This window comes from Felis catus, chromosome A1 (assembly GCF_018350175.1).
Source record: "Felis catus isolate Fca126 chromosome A1, F.catus_Fca126_mat1.0, whole genome shotgun sequence".
In the NCBI taxonomy this organism is placed as follows: domain Eukaryota; kingdom Metazoa; phylum Chordata; class Mammalia; order Carnivora; family Felidae; genus Felis; species Felis catus.
Genome location: NC_058368.1, coordinates 28,341,787 through 28,359,405, shown reverse-complemented (window position 1 = coordinate 28,359,405; position 17,619 = coordinate 28,341,787). Strand labels below are relative to the sequence as shown.

At 39.3% G+C, this 17,619-nt stretch overlaps 1 protein-coding gene across 13 annotated transcripts in view; it reads left to right on the top strand.

Moving 5' to 3' along the window:
• The window catches only part of AKAP11 (A-kinase anchoring protein 11), a 50,717-nt gene that overhangs the window by 20,468 nt on the left and 12,630 nt on the right, over window positions 1-17,619 (top strand). For all 13 annotated transcript variants that reach the window (XM_011290613.4, XM_045053493.1, XM_023251876.2 and 10 more), the window contains 5 exons: window positions 1,570-1,617; window positions 3,704-3,838; window positions 5,210-5,474; window positions 6,061-10,573; window positions 14,202-14,357. In XM_011290613.4, coding sequence (XP_011288915.2) covers window positions 1,570-1,617; window positions 3,704-3,838; window positions 5,210-5,474; window positions 6,061-10,573; window positions 14,202-14,357 — 5,117 coding nt within the window. The remainder of the gene's footprint in view (window positions 1-1,569; window positions 1,618-3,703; window positions 3,839-5,209; window positions 5,475-6,060; window positions 10,574-14,201; window positions 14,358-17,619) is intronic.

The window sequence follows — 17,619 nt, the reverse complement described above, 5'->3', positions numbered from 1 at the left end:
TGTTACTGAGTGCCTGTGCTGTGCCAGGCACTTTCCTCCACATTGTGTTGTTAACCCTCCCAACCGTGGAAGAGGAGTTGTATTGCTTTAAGTTTTATAGATGAGGAGACTGGCTCTTGGAGCCAAACAGTGTACCTAGAAACCTGGAATTAACTGAACACTTTTGGGAAGTAATAACCATATCAGAATAAGGATCCCGGGGTAATAGAATATTGTGACTTGGTTGTAACTCATCAGAAAGGGATCAAAAGTACATTGAGTGTTGCTTTCTGTTTTAACTGTGCTGCTTTCCCATAATTCTTGAGAATTGATTATCCATATTGCTGTCATTTAAGTATTTCATATTTTTAGTCATAGTACTTGTTTAGTAGATTTTTGTCTTCAAATGGAAAATTTTCCTTCCTATGATGTGGCAGACCTAAAGATAATATAAATTTTAAAAATAATACTTTTTTGGGGTTACAAAAGTAGTATGTAATGCTTATAGAAAATTAAGAAATACTGAAATGAAAAAGAATGCCTGTAATTAATCTTACGAATTCAGGGAAAAGAAAAACATGGTGAAAAAAAGTAGCAAAAAATAAGAACACTTATATAATTCTACCATCTAGAGTTAATCACTGCTTACTTGGTGTGTCGCCTTCCAGTATTGTTTTTCATGTGTATGTTTTTAAAAATAAGGTTGAAATTGTGTATATACCTGTGTCATCTTTTCTGTAACTTGTCCTTTTTACGTAATGTGACATTTTCTCATGCCATTAGATATTCTTTAGGAATTCAATTTATATAAACTTTTGCAGAGAAATCTCTATTATATGGGTGTTGAAGGAAACAAGTGATAATATCACAGGGAGTCAGTAAGGAGTCTTGGGGCCTACCCAGGGAAGGCCTCTCTGAGGGGGTGACATTTAAGTTGGCTCTTGAAGAATGAGGAGGAGCGAGGCATGTAAACATCCGAGGAGCAGTGATCCAGGTTGAGGGGGCATTACTGCAAAGCCCTTAGGCATGTTCTAGACCCAGAAAGGGGACCCATGTGTATGACTGTAAGCAAGGAAAGGTTGAAAGCACCAGCTAACCCAGAACCTTGGAGCCTCAGTTAGGACTTTGCAGTGGGAGGTGTGGAAGGGTTTTGACGAGGAGGTGACATCATTCCTGAGACCGGGTGGGACAGGACTGTAGTCATGCAGGGAAGTGGTGGCAGGGGCATGGAGAGAAGCGGACGTATGGGAGATGGGTGTGTGGAGTAGAACTGATTGAATTTGCGAATGGAGTGGACGTGGGGAAGGTTGAAGAGCTGCACTACGGAGACGCATCTTTGGTAAAAATCCTTTGTGGTGATCTTTGAAAATTTGAATCATTTTGTCCATGACATCATTTAAAAAATGTTTTTAATTGAGGTATAATCAACCTGTAGCATAACCAGTTTCAGGTATATTACAGAATGATTCAACATTTGTATATAGCAGTCAGCATTTTAACATTTTATGTGCTTTTTTCTATTTCTCAGCTCTGTCAATAATTGAGATAAGACTTAAAAACTCAATGGAGATTTATTCCTTTTTTATTCAGGTCACATTTCTAGGTTTTAATGAAGAAACAGATGCTGCTCACATACAGGTATGGTTGATTTATTGAACTGGAAAAGACCATGAGAGATTATTTGGAACAAATTTTGAGACCATGAGATTTGCCTTATTTGCCTAAAATGTACATTCAACTCTTCTGTTATCATTCCTATTTGAAGCTAAAAGATGACATTTTGAGATCTGCTTTTGAGTGTGCTTTGGGCATTTTCACTTCTAGCATTTTCAGAGTATTCTTGTTACAGAGAGCAGTTTTAGGTTAGGAGACCACAAGTGTGATATATCTGAGAAGGCTGCAAGCCACAGGCTAACTTTCCTTCCATTCTGTGCATAACGTAGCAAGTAAGACTTCTTTTTTATTTTGGATGGCCTTAAAATCTGACTTCCTCAGATTATTATATTTTTAATTGAGATAGTGTTAAATTTAGAAGGTGAAATTTGTAAAAACTAATGATTAGCTAATGCAAAAATTTTAGCCTGATTTTGGCAGGTATTTAGAGAGACTGGTAGTTGAGATTATGATCAGCAAAGGAAAGTTTCACAGTTACATAAAGAGGGTTGAAGCTCTTGCAGATGTGGTAGGCATACTTTTTTTTTATACCTTATGCTGCTTCTTAATATTTGTGGTTGCCACGTGTTTCCTTTTGTGGTAGTAAAGTGTCTCCTAATAGAAGAGGTAATACCGTTCACTTCTTTATGAATAATGCATATCAGGCAATAATGAAAATTCTGCCGTGTGTTTTGATTGTGCCCTTGCCTGAAGGAAGTAGTTTATTTTTATTTAATTGTTGAAAGTGTATTTGTTTTGAGAGTGTGTGTATATGTGTGCACACGTGTGGGGGAGGGGCAGAGAGAGAATCCCTAACAGGCTTCACACTGTCAGCCCTGATGAAGGGCTTGAACACACCAACTGTGAGATCATGACCTGAGCTGAGACCAAGAGTCAGACGCTTAACTGACTGAGCCACCCAGGCGCCCCTGAAGGAAATAGCTTAGACAGAAGGCGCAAGAGAAGACATATTCCTGAGAACATAAGGCTGAAAAGAGAAGTGTTCTGAAGTATTTTTTTTTTAATATTTATTTATTTTTGAGACAGAGAGAGACAGAACATGAGCAGGGGAGGGGTAGAGAGAGAGAGGGAGACACAGAATCCGAAGCAGGCTTCAGGATCTGAGGTGTCAGCACAGAGCCGCACTTGGGGCTCGAACTCACGAACTGTGAGATCATGACCTGAGCTGAAGTCAGATGCTTAACCGACTGAGCCACCCAGGCGCCCCCTAAAGTATTTGTCTCGTACTCTAGTTCCTCTTTAAGAGTTACTGATAAAGCCATGTTTATAAAGGAAAGTACTCTTTGAGGGGTCAAAGATATTAATAATTCTTTCACTGGGTTAAATATTTACATAAAAAGGACAAATAAGTAAAATAATAAAATCTATTTTCTTTATATCTTCATAAATTTTTCAGTTAAAATCTAATACAATATGTTGGAGAGGAAAGGCCGAAAAATAGATTTGTATTTTGCAAACGTAAAACTTTAGCTCCAAGAAGTACATTCTATTGGGAAGAATCTCTATATGTATGAAAATTCCATGGTTAACCTGAAGATTGCAGGTTGATATTTGCAGCTAAAAACTCTTAAAAGCCTAATTGTCATGGATTCAGGAGGTACCATGTAAAAATGCTTTGTAGCTTGATATCAGTACTTGAAAAGGCTGCAGAAACAGCAGGTATTACAATATTTTAGTACATTTTATTTTTAAGTTAAATTGATTGTGTATGATAAACTATATTAACTATTTTGAACTGGAAATTATATTCACCAGTGGACCTTATGATTTTCAGACAAAGCCCACATTATAGGAGTCTTAACAAAAGTGTTATGGGGCAGCTGGGTGGTTCAGTCGGTTAAGCGTCTGACTTTGGCTCTGGTCATGATCTCACGGTTCATGAGTGTGAGACCTGAGTCAGGCTTTGCACTGACAGTACAAAGCTTGCTTGGGATTCTCTCTCTCTCCCCCTCTCTCTGCCCCTTCTGCATGCGTGCTCTCTCTCTCTCTCTCAAATAAACTTAAAAAAAAATTTTCTTAAACTGTTATTTATTGTATCGTTTTAAATTAGGATTTAGCTGCAGTTTCTTTGGAACTTCCAGATCTTCTGAATTCACTGCACTTCTGCAGTCTAAATGAAAATGAAATTATTTGTATGAAGGATATAAATAAATCATCAGATGGAAACAATGGTTCTCCAAGTCAGGTAACTTTTACATATAATTTCTAATGAGTTTTTCAGGGCAAATTTTACAATGACACTTGATGGACAGTATTAAACTTTTAAATGCTTCAAGTTTCTTTTTTTTAAAATGCTGTCTCAAGGAAATACTATTTATAAGAAACATAACTCATGAAGCTTTGAAATTACTGAAGGATTGAATAACTTTGGTGATAGCTTTCAATTAGATTTTTCATGTGTGAAGTTCCCTAAATGATAATGCCCAGTACATATTAATTTGTTTTAGAAAATACATTTCTGGGTTTCTTGAATTTCTTCTACCTTTGTATAAACTATAGGCACTTTCCCCTTTTATGACCATTTCCAAATTTATATAAATATTGTGTTTTAGAGAACATACTTTAACTTGTTTTCTGGCTAAAAAAATTCAGTGTAAAGTGGACATTGGAAGACATGTTCTTTATTTGTAAATAAAAATGTCACCATTTCAGACAGGTAGGTAGTTTTATAACCTTCAGCTTTCAGTTCTTTACTAAGTATTATTTTGTTAATAATACATCAAAGATAAATGCTTTGCATTTTTTACCTCCTAAAAATTGAGTTAGTGGGTTTAAAATTTGAGTTACTTATTATTCCAAGTATTAAAAAACTACAGTGTTCATATGGAGGTCTACAGATAACAATAGGACTGCTTGCCTCATTTCCTTAATTATATTCTTCATTTATATTTACTTTGTTTTATTTGCTAGGATTACAAGAGGTGATTAGCTATTTAGTTTCCACCTTTTCCAATAAGTCATTTGTCAATATTTGCGTTTTTTAAGATAATATATATGGAAAAAATCTGATGACTTAGATTCCTAATCAAAGCTGTAAACATCATGGTAAATTGTAAAACTAGGGGAATTTAGGTCAAAGGAGGGGAAGATTCTTTTATAATAGGAGAGAAGGTGGTATCATGCTGGAAACCACTGTAAAATGGGATACAAAAATAGAACAGAACCTGGTTCTTGCCCTCATGCAGTTTACAGTGTAGTTGGTGAGCTAGGTTAATGAGCAAGGGAACTCCTAGGGCTTATAGTAATATAGGAAAGCATAATTGCCAAGGGTATGGGTGGTAAGTTCTGTAACATTTAAGGAGCTAGAGGAGGTGGAATTTGAATGCCGGATGGGAGAAAGATTGGGAGGAAAAGAGATTGGGAAGTGAGAAATGTAGAGAAAGAATGAAGAAAAGAATTAAACAGTACAAAATCAGGGAGCCTTCCAGGATCCATGCATTTCTTTTTTTCCCGAGATTGTGTTATTTCTAGACTTCACTTTCCAGATACTGTGCTTTGTTTGTGTAATACATGTTGAAATTAAAATTATTTTTTATCATCTTTCATCTTCCCCAAGAGTCACCATTCTGGAATGCTCTGTGTCATGAGAGTGTCACCTACATTACCAAGGCTCAGAATTGATTTTATCTTTAGCCTGCTAAGTAAATACGCTACTGGTATAAGATATACCCTGGACACATACTTGCATCAGAAGCGCCAACTTGAGACTGCTCAGGAAGATGATGACGACACCAACCAGTCCGTGTCTTCCATAGAGGATGACTTTGTCACTGCTTTTGAGCACTTAGAGGAAGAAGAGCCTTTAAAGCCATTTACTGATGGTTTGTTCTTTACTAGACTTTCTCTTGAAATAGGAAATTAAAGTCTGATGTTCGGTTTTAAAAGTTTTAAGGCTGCCTGTTCCATTGAAATTTATTTTGAAATTTGATACCGTTTGAGCATTTTACCTGTTTGTTTTTTTGATTGTGCAAGGAATTTTTCTTACGATTTTTAAGTTCATTGTTACCTGGTTTTTAGTTTTGCTATTTCTGTTCTTATTTTGGTAGTACTGTTCAAGCAGTGTTTGCTTCATTACATTAAGTGTTTGGACCATGCCTGGGTTCAAATTTGAGAAGGGTTACCTGGCAGAGGGACGATATTAGTGTTTCTAACACACAGCGACAAGAAACTAAGCATTTTGTAGACCCAGATATTCCCATGTGTGAGGTAAAATGGAATTATGTTAGTGAAAGGTGTATTTGCTCTCAAATTCATTTGGGAGGAACCTGGTAAACCACAGAGTGTAGAAGTCATTTATGTTACAAATAAATATTTCATGCTTAAAGTCTACTTATTCCCATTGATGTGAATTAATTTTTAAAAGATTCTGTTCAAGAATAATTTGATCACTTTATTCTTTTCCTATAGGAATAAACCTTGCCGCACTAAAGAGCCAGTGTGATGCTGCTTCACAGACTTCTTCTGGTCACCATCTAGAAACCCATGATTTAAGAATTCTGGTTAGCTCTGGGAGGCAGAAGTCATTGGCTAAACCTTCAACTTCCTTAATAAATATGCTGGGACATAAAGAACTACCTTCTGTGAAAACTTCAGTCACAACACTAATTTCTGAGCCTTGGATCCAAAAGAGTTTCTATAGATCATCTAATGCTTCAGATAAAGGTAGTGATACACAGAAAATGTTTTTTTCTTCTTCTCCTGCCTATTCCTCTGAATCTGAATGCTCAAGTCCAAGTCCTGTTATTTTCTTGGATGAAGAAGGATATCAAAAAAGTTTAAAAGCAAAACTTGAGTTACCTAAAATTCCCGTGATGAAAGATGATATAGAGGATTCAGACTCAGAAGTAAGTGAATTTTTTGATAGTTTTGATCAGTTTGATGAGTTAGAACAAACTTTAGAGACTTCTTGTCCATTTCTAAAAGATCCTGTTGTAGGGAAGCCGTCGCAAAAGAAAGGACACAAACATGAAAAATCTTGTTCTGTAACTACTACTATGAATCCTCAAAAATTCAAGTTTGAGCGTCCAGCTCTCCCAGCTAACGTTAGAAAGCCAACTCCTCGTAAACCAGAATCCCCTTACAGTAATCTGTGTGATGCCCCGGATTCACCTCGCCCAGTGAAGGCGTCAGGGGAGGACAGTGGTTTGTTTAGCCCTATTCGATCCTCTGCCTTTAGCCCTCTTGGAGGTTGTACTCCTGCTGAATGTTTTTGCCAAACAGATATTGGTGGAGATAGGATTCATGAAGATCATGATTCTGTTTATTACACCTATGAGGATTATGCAAATAGCATCTCATGTAAGGTTCTGGGCTCTGTTCTTCATACCCAACATACTAATGCCACATCAAACATTAATAGCATTAAGAAGGGAGAAAATAAAACCATAGCTCTTCACAGTGGAAGCCTTGATCAAAAAAGTAAATCTAAAAATAAATCCTTGATGATTAAAGATACTATTCAGAAATTTGCCTCGGACCTTGTGGAAAAAAGTTTTGGCAGTGCATTTAAAGACTTACAGAAAGGAGTCTCTTCGTGTACCAATGCGTTGTGTCACCTGGCTATCAAATTGACATCCTCTGTTTTTCAGATGGCATTTAACGAACTGAGAAGGCAGTGTGCGTTTTCACTGAGAGAACGTGCTGTTAGTGGTCTGGCTAATTTTTTGGTGAGTGAAGCTTTATCAAATGCTTTCAGGGATTTACAGTATGTAAAAAAGCAGATATTCACAAACACGGTCGCTCGGTTTGCTGCGGATCTTGCTGAAGAGCTTGTTTTTGAAGGCATCATGGAGGTGTGTCAGTTTTCCTGTCCCCCAACACCCGCATCTCCACAGTGTTGGCCGTTTGACTATGAAGACAAAGCAGTGAAGTCCTACGCAAAAGACCTGTCTGAGTCTGTATTACAGGAAGCGTTCATCGAGCTTTCACAAGCTGGCGTGACCTTCTCAACCAAGGCAGCAGTTAGTGTTTCCACAGACACCATAAAGGATGCCAGTGCAGGAAATTTAGCTCCACCGACACAGACCTTGATGTTTTCCCCTGCTTTTAACAACCAGACCCTTAAGGAGACAAAACCCATGCAGGAACATAAAAAGGAATACACAGTACAGCAGGCCTTGTTTTGTACTTCTGGAATTGTTACTTCGATACCAGTACCCTTGGCAGGAAGTGCCCTTCTCCCATATCATATCTCATCTAATATATATCAGTCAAAATCTCATCGGTCATCGGATGATAGTAATTTGAATGGCGATTCTATCCAGACATGTGTTACCACAAAAAACAAAGATGAGGAAGTAGCGTGTCTCAGAAATATTTGTTTACCCTCAGACCACAATCCAGGTAACCAGAATGATGTTAAACCAACTAATGATGCTGCTGAAGTGCAGAGCTCTTCAAAATTAACAAGTGATCCTGTGATTATTAACAACTTTTCTGCAGCAATGGTGCATACGATTGTAAATGAAACTTTAGAGTCAATGACATCATTCAAATGTACAAAAACAGTTGATGAACGAACAGATGGTGTAACTAAAACAGTAAAGGGAGAAACCCTTCCTTTCTGTTCTGATCAAGCAACAGTGCAACAGAGAGAAGTTAGCAATAAGGATATGTTTGCTGATCGATTATCTAAATCTATTATTAAACATTCCATCGATAAAAGCAAATCGGCGATCTCAAATGTAGATAAAAATGCTGAACGCAAGGAAGACTTGCTTGTTCCTGGAGCAGAGTCACAGTTGACCTTGGAAAAGTTCCCCAAATTTCTCGATGCTCAAGATCACTTAACCCCCTGTTCACTTTCAGTAGGAAAGGACTGTGTTCCAGAATGTAAAGGTTCTATAGCTCATGGATTTTCTTTAGAGACACCGCAACCTTGTCCGACAATTGTGGGTCAGAAACCTGATTTGAAGGAAGTTGCTAAAGACAAATCCATGAAAAAGGATAATTTGAATAATGCAGCACTTGAGCCCTTGTGTTTTGGTCAAGACCACCCTTGTCCTCATTCACATACTTTCTCCTCTACAGTGCTTACGTGTGTAGATGGTTTGCACGTGGAAGATAAACAGAAGATTAGAGACGGCAATGTGATACCCGATACTCCTCCATCCACTCCTCTAGTACCATCCCAGGCTAGTTCTGAATGGGATATCAAGAAGTTAACCAAAAAGCTCAAGGGGGAATTGGCAAAAGAATTCGCACCTGCTACACCACCCTCTACACCTCACAACTCATCTGTTGGTAGTTTGTCTGAAAGTGAACAAAATACTATAGAAAAAGAAGAGTTCATGTTGAAACTCATGCGATCTCTTTCAGAAGAAGTGGAAAGCAGTGAAGACGAAGAGCATCCGGAAGTGGATGTGAAGTCAGAGCACTCAGGGAAGAAAGTTCAGTTTGCGGAATCGTTAGCTACGCACATCATTTCTCTGGCCACAGAAATGGCAGCTTCCCATTTAGATAATAAAGTAACTCAGGAACCCAAGGTTAAAAGCCCTTGCTTAACTGTGAAGAGTCAAAGAAGTGTGTCACCTACTGCTTTAAGTCACTCAGAGGAAAACTTACAAATATTACGCAATTTTGCAGGTGACCTGGCAGCAGAAGTCATTACGGAGGCTGAGAAAATAGCAAAAGTTAGAAGCTGTGTGCTTTTCAGGCAAAGGAGGAATAGTTGTTACGTGGACTGTGGCCGAGACGATAGATCAGAAGAGAAGTTGGAGATGGAGGCTCTGGCAGACCCCAAAGAAGTAGATCCGTCCAGTCTTTCATTACCACCAAGTTCTTGTGTGTCTGGTCTGACGTACAAGTATCCCAGCTGTGAAAGCGTGACAGACGAATATGCAGGTCACATTATCCAAGTACTCAAACAGGAAGGTGGTAATAGTGAGTTAATAATGGATCAGTATGCCAATAGACTTGCCTATCGATCTGTTAAGTCTGGGTTACGAGAAGCAGCGAAGGCAGCCCAAATGAAGTGCAGCTCAAAAATTTTCTCCGTGCAGAGCTCACAGGTGACAACCAAGAACGACCTCTTAATATTCTTAAATAAAGAACACCACCAAGAAGTAGATCACGAACGACAAAGTAAAAGAAGTGGAGTTTACCTTTGCAAAAATAAAACTTGTGAATGGACGCTGGATACATACAAAAATGACTGCTCTGAACTGTATAGTTTTTCAGCCTCTCTTGCTCACAGCATAACAAGAGATGTTAAAAAAGAGCTGACAGTGTCTACAGTTGGCTTGCCAAAATCCTTAACAGATTCTTGCCTTTATGAAAAGTCTGGACGTGATGAAGACACCAGGTTGCCCGCTGAGCCAGAATTTCCTCAGGCTCTTCAGCCTTCCCCGCAAAATCACAGATTTTACCACAGTACAGGCAGCTTAAATGGGTTTGGTTATGGAGAGAGTGTGGTTCAAGCTATAGAACAGTATGCGAAAAAAGTAGCGGATGATACCTTAGAGCTCAGTTTAGGATCTGCAGTTTTCCATGCGTCTGAGTCCACAAAAGCAGCTGATAGGGTCACTTATGCAGAAAAGTTGTCACCTCTTATAAGTCAACCCTGCAGATATTGTGACCGTAAAGAACTGCATGATTGCACTGGAAATTCATCTCAACATGTTTCCAGGCAGGATTCACTTGCTACTAGTCAGCCAGCTTCTAAATCAAAACTTAGCAACATCTATCAGGAATCTAGAATTTTTCATCTTGATGTCCCACAAATTCATGTTGGTCTTGATAAGAAGACAGTGCTTGCTGAGAAGATAGTTGCTGAAGCTATTGAAAAAGCAGAGAGGGAACTGAGCAATACCAGTCTGGTGGCTGATAGCGGGATTGGACAGGATGGCGTTAGCTTTGCTGAAAGCCTTACCACAGAAATAATGACGTCGGCGATGACCAATGTTGGACGTGCTGTTAGCAGGTGAGTCTCAGATTTCTTTTGGGTCTCAGGATAAAATGAAACGTTAAACTTGATCATATGGGTCTTAGGTCCTGTTCCAAAAGGTACAGTTATTTTTAACCCCTAAGTTAACAAAAAATTTTCCATACTACATTTGTGTATTGTTTCATATCCTGTACGTTACTCCTCGTGTGTGTTGTCTCATTTTTTCCCCAGCAGCCCTCTGAGGGGAGGTGTTAACCATCTCCCAAGCTGGAAAAAGAAGCTTAGGGAGGATGGTCACCTTGCCTCATTCACAGAGCTACGAAGTAGGTAAAGCTGGATTGAAGGAACAGCTGGAGGGTTTTATACAGCAAATGTATAAAGCAAATGATAACCAACTACTCTGAGATTAAATTTTTTTATAGTGTTTTATTTTTTTCTCTTCACAAAGGTAAGTTTTCTTATAAAGAACATAATTTAACCAATTGCTGTGAGGAAGAAAGCTTTAAAAACTCTCCAAAGATTTTCACTGCTGCTATCACTTTTTTTTTTAAGATTCTTTTTTTAATGTTTATTGTATTTACTTTTGTTGGGGGGAGACAGAGAGTGAGCAGGGGAGGGGAGAGAGAGACAGACAGACAGACAGACAGACAGACAGAGACAGTATCTGAAGCAGGCTCCAGGCTCCGAGCTGTCAGCACAGAGCCCAACACGGGTCTCCAACTCACAAACCGCGAGATCATGACCTGAGCTGAAGTCGACGCTTAACCCACTGAGCCACCCAGGCGCCCCTCCCTTCTCTTGATAGGCCCCTATCTAAGGGGACATTTCTAAGAGCCTCACAGGGTCTCGTGCTGTGTCTTGTGCTCAGAGACTCTGACACCTGAGTTCAGATTTGCGCTTTTAACCTTTTTTGCCTCCCTGGGAAGCATCAGGATCATCACTGTTATTAGTTGGTAGGATTTTGTTAGTCCCACTGAAAAGAGAAAGTTCCTAGAGTCGGGGTGGGATTTAATGGAGTCACAGGATTTTCTCAGATTTTTTAGTGGCTTTTGTCAAAGCCGTGGCAATGTCTGTCTCTCTTCTTAGCCATCTTAAAATAGGGAGATGGTTTGTTGAGGACCTTGGACTGCAGTTGTTCCATAGCGTCCTCTTGAGCTGTTTCTGGGCGGTCCCTACCAGCCAGCCTCCTTTCTCCTAGAGCAGGAGTTGGCACACTATAACCCACGGGCCAGATCTGGCCACTGCTTTTTGTTTTATTTGTAATCATCTGTGAGCTAAGACTGGTGTTTACATTTCCTCGGTGGTTGATAAATCAAAAGAATACTATTTTGTGACGTGAAAATTATATGAAATTCAAATTTTATGTTTCTCAATAAAGTTATGTTGGGACACAGCTGTGCTCATTCATTTATGTATTGTCTGTGGCTGATTCTATGCTTTAGTTGCAGAATTGAGTAGTTGGAATAGAGATCTGTGGCCAACAGTGCCTAAGTGTTTGCTCTTTGGCCCTTTACGGTAAAAATTTGCAAACTTTTGTCCTAGACCTGCACTTTCTTTGTTCGTGATTACCTATCAGTTCTTAATATGATGATAGACATATAAGAAGTGGTTAATAAATATATGGATAAATAAGTTGTAGTACACTAGGCTTTTCTACCCCTGTAGCAACCTTCCTCAAATAAAATTAGCCTCAGACTATTTTAAATGTGTCTCCCTGTGCCCCTCCCCAGGCCTGTGGGAGAAAAAGAGACTCACCTCTAGATTGGAGTCTCTAAGACATCCCTCGAGGGCCTGGCAAATGCTACTGACAGCTCAGTATTTTCACTTTCCCTTCCTACTCCCTAGGGTGAGTAAGTCAGCCCTTGGACTTGTTCATATAAGCTGGTGCTGTCTATTCCAACGTTTTGTCAAGGCCAGTGGAATATTGCTTTGTCTTTCTTTTCCCTTTTGTCTTCTTTTCTTAATAACTGGGCTAGGGTTCTATAAGTGCTGATCGTTAAAAGTTGACTCTAGTGTGTATAGTGTGCTGTTTCCCAGTTTCTGTTTCTGATGTTAAAATGGTTTGCCTTTGAAGCTTTAAGGGGGATTCATTCAGATGGATTGTTTTTAAAGGTATCGTTTGGATTCTTTCACTAGTGTCCCCTTTCTTGCAAATGTTTGATTCATGAAAATAACCATAAATATTTCACAGAGCTATAATGTACAGAAGGGTGGTATGTGAGTATTAAATGGGGAATTATATGGTAGTGCATTTTTAGAAGAGCAAACATCTAAACTGTATTCTGAGCTGTTATTTATGAGCCAGAATAACTCAGCAGTCATTAAAACTCTTCTCTGGACCTCATCTAGTGGGTCATTTCAGCCAAAAACCATTAGATTGTGGCACATTCCAGAGAAGTGTTAAAAAAAAAGAACAAAGGAGTGCTCCATTATGGCTCGGAACTGTAATGTGCCTGTGCACTAAAATTCTGGTTGCTGTATCTTAAATATAAAATGAGGATAGCCCCCAAGGGGGTGGGCAGTTCAGGATCTATCCCAGGCACTGGGAATACAGAAATAAGTAAGACGGTCAAAGATACATGTTCTCTGGAGCTTATGTTCCAATGGAATAAGACAAAGAAGTAAAATACGAAATATGTCACAGAGTGATAAGGGCTTTGGAGGAAAACTAAAAGAAGAGAGGTGGGTAGAGGTGGGGTGGGGTGGGGTGACGATGGATGGTGGTGGTCAGTGGCAGCAGGTGGGGATGGTGGGCAGTAGCTAGGGAAGCAACACTGAGTAACATTTGAGCAAAGAGCCCAGGGTGAAGAGAGAAGAAGTCATGTGGAATTGGTACCAGAGGGTACCAGACAAAGGGGTAGGATTGTGCATGTTGGGGAAATAGCACAGAGGCTGCATGGCTGACGTTGGTGAGCTGGGGAGAGTAAGAGGTGAAACAAGATGGAGGGAATGATGAGAGGGAATCATACCAGCAAGTATAAGGATCTGGACTCTGATCGGTGAGAGGCCACCAGAAGGTTTTGATCAAAAGACTAATATTTTTCCTCATCATCTTTAAAAATAGAATTTTTAAACTGTTGAGAACAAAATATAGAGTGGGCAGTTAGAGTAATTGAATAGTGAATGGCCTTTCTTGTGAAGATGGAATAAAAATGTAAATGTCTCTTCTTCATTGAAAAAAATAATGAGAAGGGTTATGATCCGTGCTCAAAATTTTAAAGAGATCTGGCTGGTTTGACTGTAGGCTTGATTGACAGTAGCTGAATTCCTCAAACTGCTTTTTTGTTCTTAAAGCCAGAAAGAGCTTCCTGTCAGTACAAATAAAAGTACAGCCTTAAAAGTAGGTGGTAAACTTAGGAACTTGTGCTCCTCTATAGAGGTCCCATTTAAAATATGAACTGCTTTAAAGACAATTTAGATAAATGTAGCACTTGGGGTGGATCCATAACAGATAGAGCTCAGTTCACTTTGAAATTAGTATGCTCTTCTTCAAAGTCTCTTCATTAGCAGACACAAAGTGTTGGATGGGCCACTGGTGTGGCTCTGAATATTGTGTCTTGTTTTTGTCCTCTTTATCGTCAAATTGATAGCCTTAGAATTCAGAATCTGATGCTTTCGGATTGGTTTTCTTTTTCCCCTCCCTCTCTCCCTTCCTTCCTTCTAGTCCAAAAGAAATAGAAGACTTTCAGTCAACTGAGTCTCTGGGCAGCCAGCAGCTGAACCTCAGTATTGGTGATGACAGCACTGGCAGCTGGTCCAATTTAAGTTTTGAAGATGAACACCAGGATGAGAGCAGCAGTTTTCATCACCTAAGTGAAAGGTAACTGAAGCTGTACGTGTGATCCTCAGACCTCAGAAGTAGCTTTACACCGGGGGGTTTGGGAATTATGAATTTGAAAATTCTGCCATTGTTTTCAAAACGTATTTTATTATCCATAGTACGGTTCTAATGGTTTTGCACATTTATTAGATACAGTAACAAGCCAAGCTAATTTTCTTTGGGTGTGCCAGTAGTTGATATGAACAATACTGCATACATTTGGATTTATACCCTGAGGATTTTCCCAGACTTTTGTGAACTTTTGATGGAAAAAAATGTATTTCTTACTTTAAAAAGGGTACTTTTTTTTTTCTTTCTAGTCTGGGGTAAAGGACAGTTATCTGTAAAAGGTATCAAAATGGCCCTGTAATTTTCTTGTTATTAGTTAAAGTAATATCTTCCTGGAGAAGGAGTTCTCACTTAGCCTCTATTGAGGAACAAAATGACCTAGAGCATTTATATGTGACTGACTGGAAATAATACATAAACTCATCATAAAAATATGGTTTTGTACAGCAGAAGGCACTTAACCTCATATATAACTTTTCTTAGTTAATTTTGTTCATAATAACAGTCCTTTGAATATTTTATTAATTGCAGTACATTTTTTTCTTATATTCTTAACTCTATAAAGGCACTCCTGACTAAACTATAAAATGCCATAAATTCTGACCCACATTAATTGATAATTGGAAATAATAAATGCCCTCCACAGCTGAGTGTAGGGAGAGGAAAGGGTTCTTAGTTTCAGGCTGTGGAAGGGACCCTGTGAGGCTTCAGTTGAACAGAACCCTTGGAAGTGACTGAGCAGGAGGGGGAGGCGAGAAGACCATGGAAGGAGGGGAGGAAGGAAAAGAAATGGCTTTTCACCTGTTAGAACACATCATCTCAGAGCATTTTGTTTGATGCTTGCATTAACCAGTATTAATATTTTTGTAGAACATCTGTTCTGTCATAGTTTCTTAAAATGCTGTGTAAACCACCAATACATCTTAAAATCGAGTTCCCAAAAGGCAGTCTTTAAAAGTGGTAGTGGTAGGGGCGCCTGGGTGGCGCAGGCGGTTAAGCGTCCGACTTCAGCCAGGTCACGATCTCGCGGTCCGTGAGTTCGAGCCCCGCGTCGGGCTCTGGGCTGATGGCTCAGAGCCTGGAGCCTGTTTCCGATTCTGTGTCTCCCTCTCTCTCTGCCCCTCCCCCATTCATGCTCTGTCTCTCTCTGTCCCAAAAATAAATAAACGTTGAAAAAAAAAAATAAATAAAAGTGGTAGTGGGACGTAGGGGTAATATCACAAACATCATGTGGCCTTTTCCATAACTCTAACCTGGTATAGGAAGTTAACACTAAAATTCTTCTCTCATCTTGGAGAAATGCGGGTTTCTAGAATTTCCGTGAGGGTTGATGTTGTTGCTTTGGAAATCCTGGGGTTAAAATGAGAGAACCAGGGTTAGTGGCCCGTGGCATTAAGGGGCCTGTCGCCAGTAGAAGAACCCTGCGGGATATTGTCCGATTTGATGGCTCTGTCCTTGGTTCTGTCCTCTTTGGCATTTTATTAGTGCTGGAGAGTAAGGAGTCCTTCCCCACTTCCTTATCTGTGGTTTTGCTTTTCCGTGGTTTCAGTTACCCGCAGTCAGTCAAGGTCCAGAAGAAGATGGCCCTCCTTCTGACATGTTGTCAGAAGGTCATTGTAGCCTAACATTATGTTACTATGTTACTGTGCCTGCATCATTGGCTGCACTTCATCTCAACACGTAGGCAATTTATCTTTTCACCTCATCACAAGAATAGTGAGTACATACAGTAAGATGTCTTGAGAGACAGGGACCACATTCACATAACTTTTATTACCATATATTGTTATAATTATTCTAGTTTATTGTTAGATTTTGTTAGTCTCTTAGTGTGCCTAATTTATAAATTAAGCTTCATCGTAGGTATATATGTAAAGAAAAAAACCATAGTATATATGGGGTTCAGTACTATCTGTGGTTTCAGGCACCCACTGGGGGTCTTGGAATGCAGTCCCTCCACAGATAAGAAGGGACTACTGTGCTCATTATGTGTGAATGACTTAAAATGAAAATTTAAAAAAAAATCTCGTTAACAGAACCAAGTTTCAAAAAGACCAAATCAGGCTGAGACTAAAATGATTATGTTTAACATGGGTAAATACATTTGGCTCAGAAAATTAACTGTTTGAATTTGGGATGGGAAAAACTTGGCTTGATAGCATTTTGTCAGAAACACACCTGTAGTTTTAATTGAGCACAGTTTTTTTGTTTTGTTTTTTTTTTAACGTTTATTTATTTTTGAGACAGAGAGAGACAGAGCATGAACGGGGGAGGGGCAGAGAGAGGGAGACACAGAATCCGAAACAGGCTCCAGGCTCTGAGCTGTCAGCACAGAGCCCGACGCGGGGCTCGAACTCACGGACCGCGAGATCATGACCTGAGCCGAAGTCGGCCGCCCAACCGACTGAGCCACCCAGGTGCCCCTGAGCACAGTTTTAATAAGAACTCTTATGCTGTGTGGTTATTAAGGTTCAAGCACAAAGAAAAACTAGGGCCTGTCCAGGGTTGGTAGAGTGCATGTTGAATATACAGGTTCCAGGGCCTCACCTCCCAGAGATTAAGATTCATTAGGTCATTGGAGGTCCCAAGAATCTGCATGCTTGGTAAGCACCTCAGATGATTTTAATGCAGGTGCTTCAGAGACCACGCTTAAAATACATGACTTCACATGTTTTGTCTTTGATGACATGTGCTGTTTTCTGGTACAGAAATCAGATAGGAGATAAAAGACTCCAGTTTGGACACTCTACGTGCTTTCACTCTAAATAGGAAGTTTAGTAGAGGGCAACAGTTAAAAAAAAAAAACAATAATTTCAAAGTACACAAGTGTTTATGAGGAATGTATAGTTATTTGATCAGGAAGAGACCTGGTACATGCATCTCTTCAAGTACTTCAAGCAGTCTGTGAATCTTAGTAGTTATATAGTGGATTAGGTAAGAGGTGGGGCCGGGCTTGCAGAAGTTTTGAGATCATCTTTATGAGATATGTCAAAGTCGATAGTCATCTTCATGTGGCTGAAAACAACAATAAAGAATTTAAGCCTTAGACTCCCACTGGTTGGAGGTATGCCTGTTCTAGACATTGGAAATATGAAAAGATGTAAAAGGAAAATACACAAATAGGAATAGATAGGAAATAGGAAAAGATATAAAAGAAAATGATGGAAACAGGACAGTGTTCAAGAATGAAATA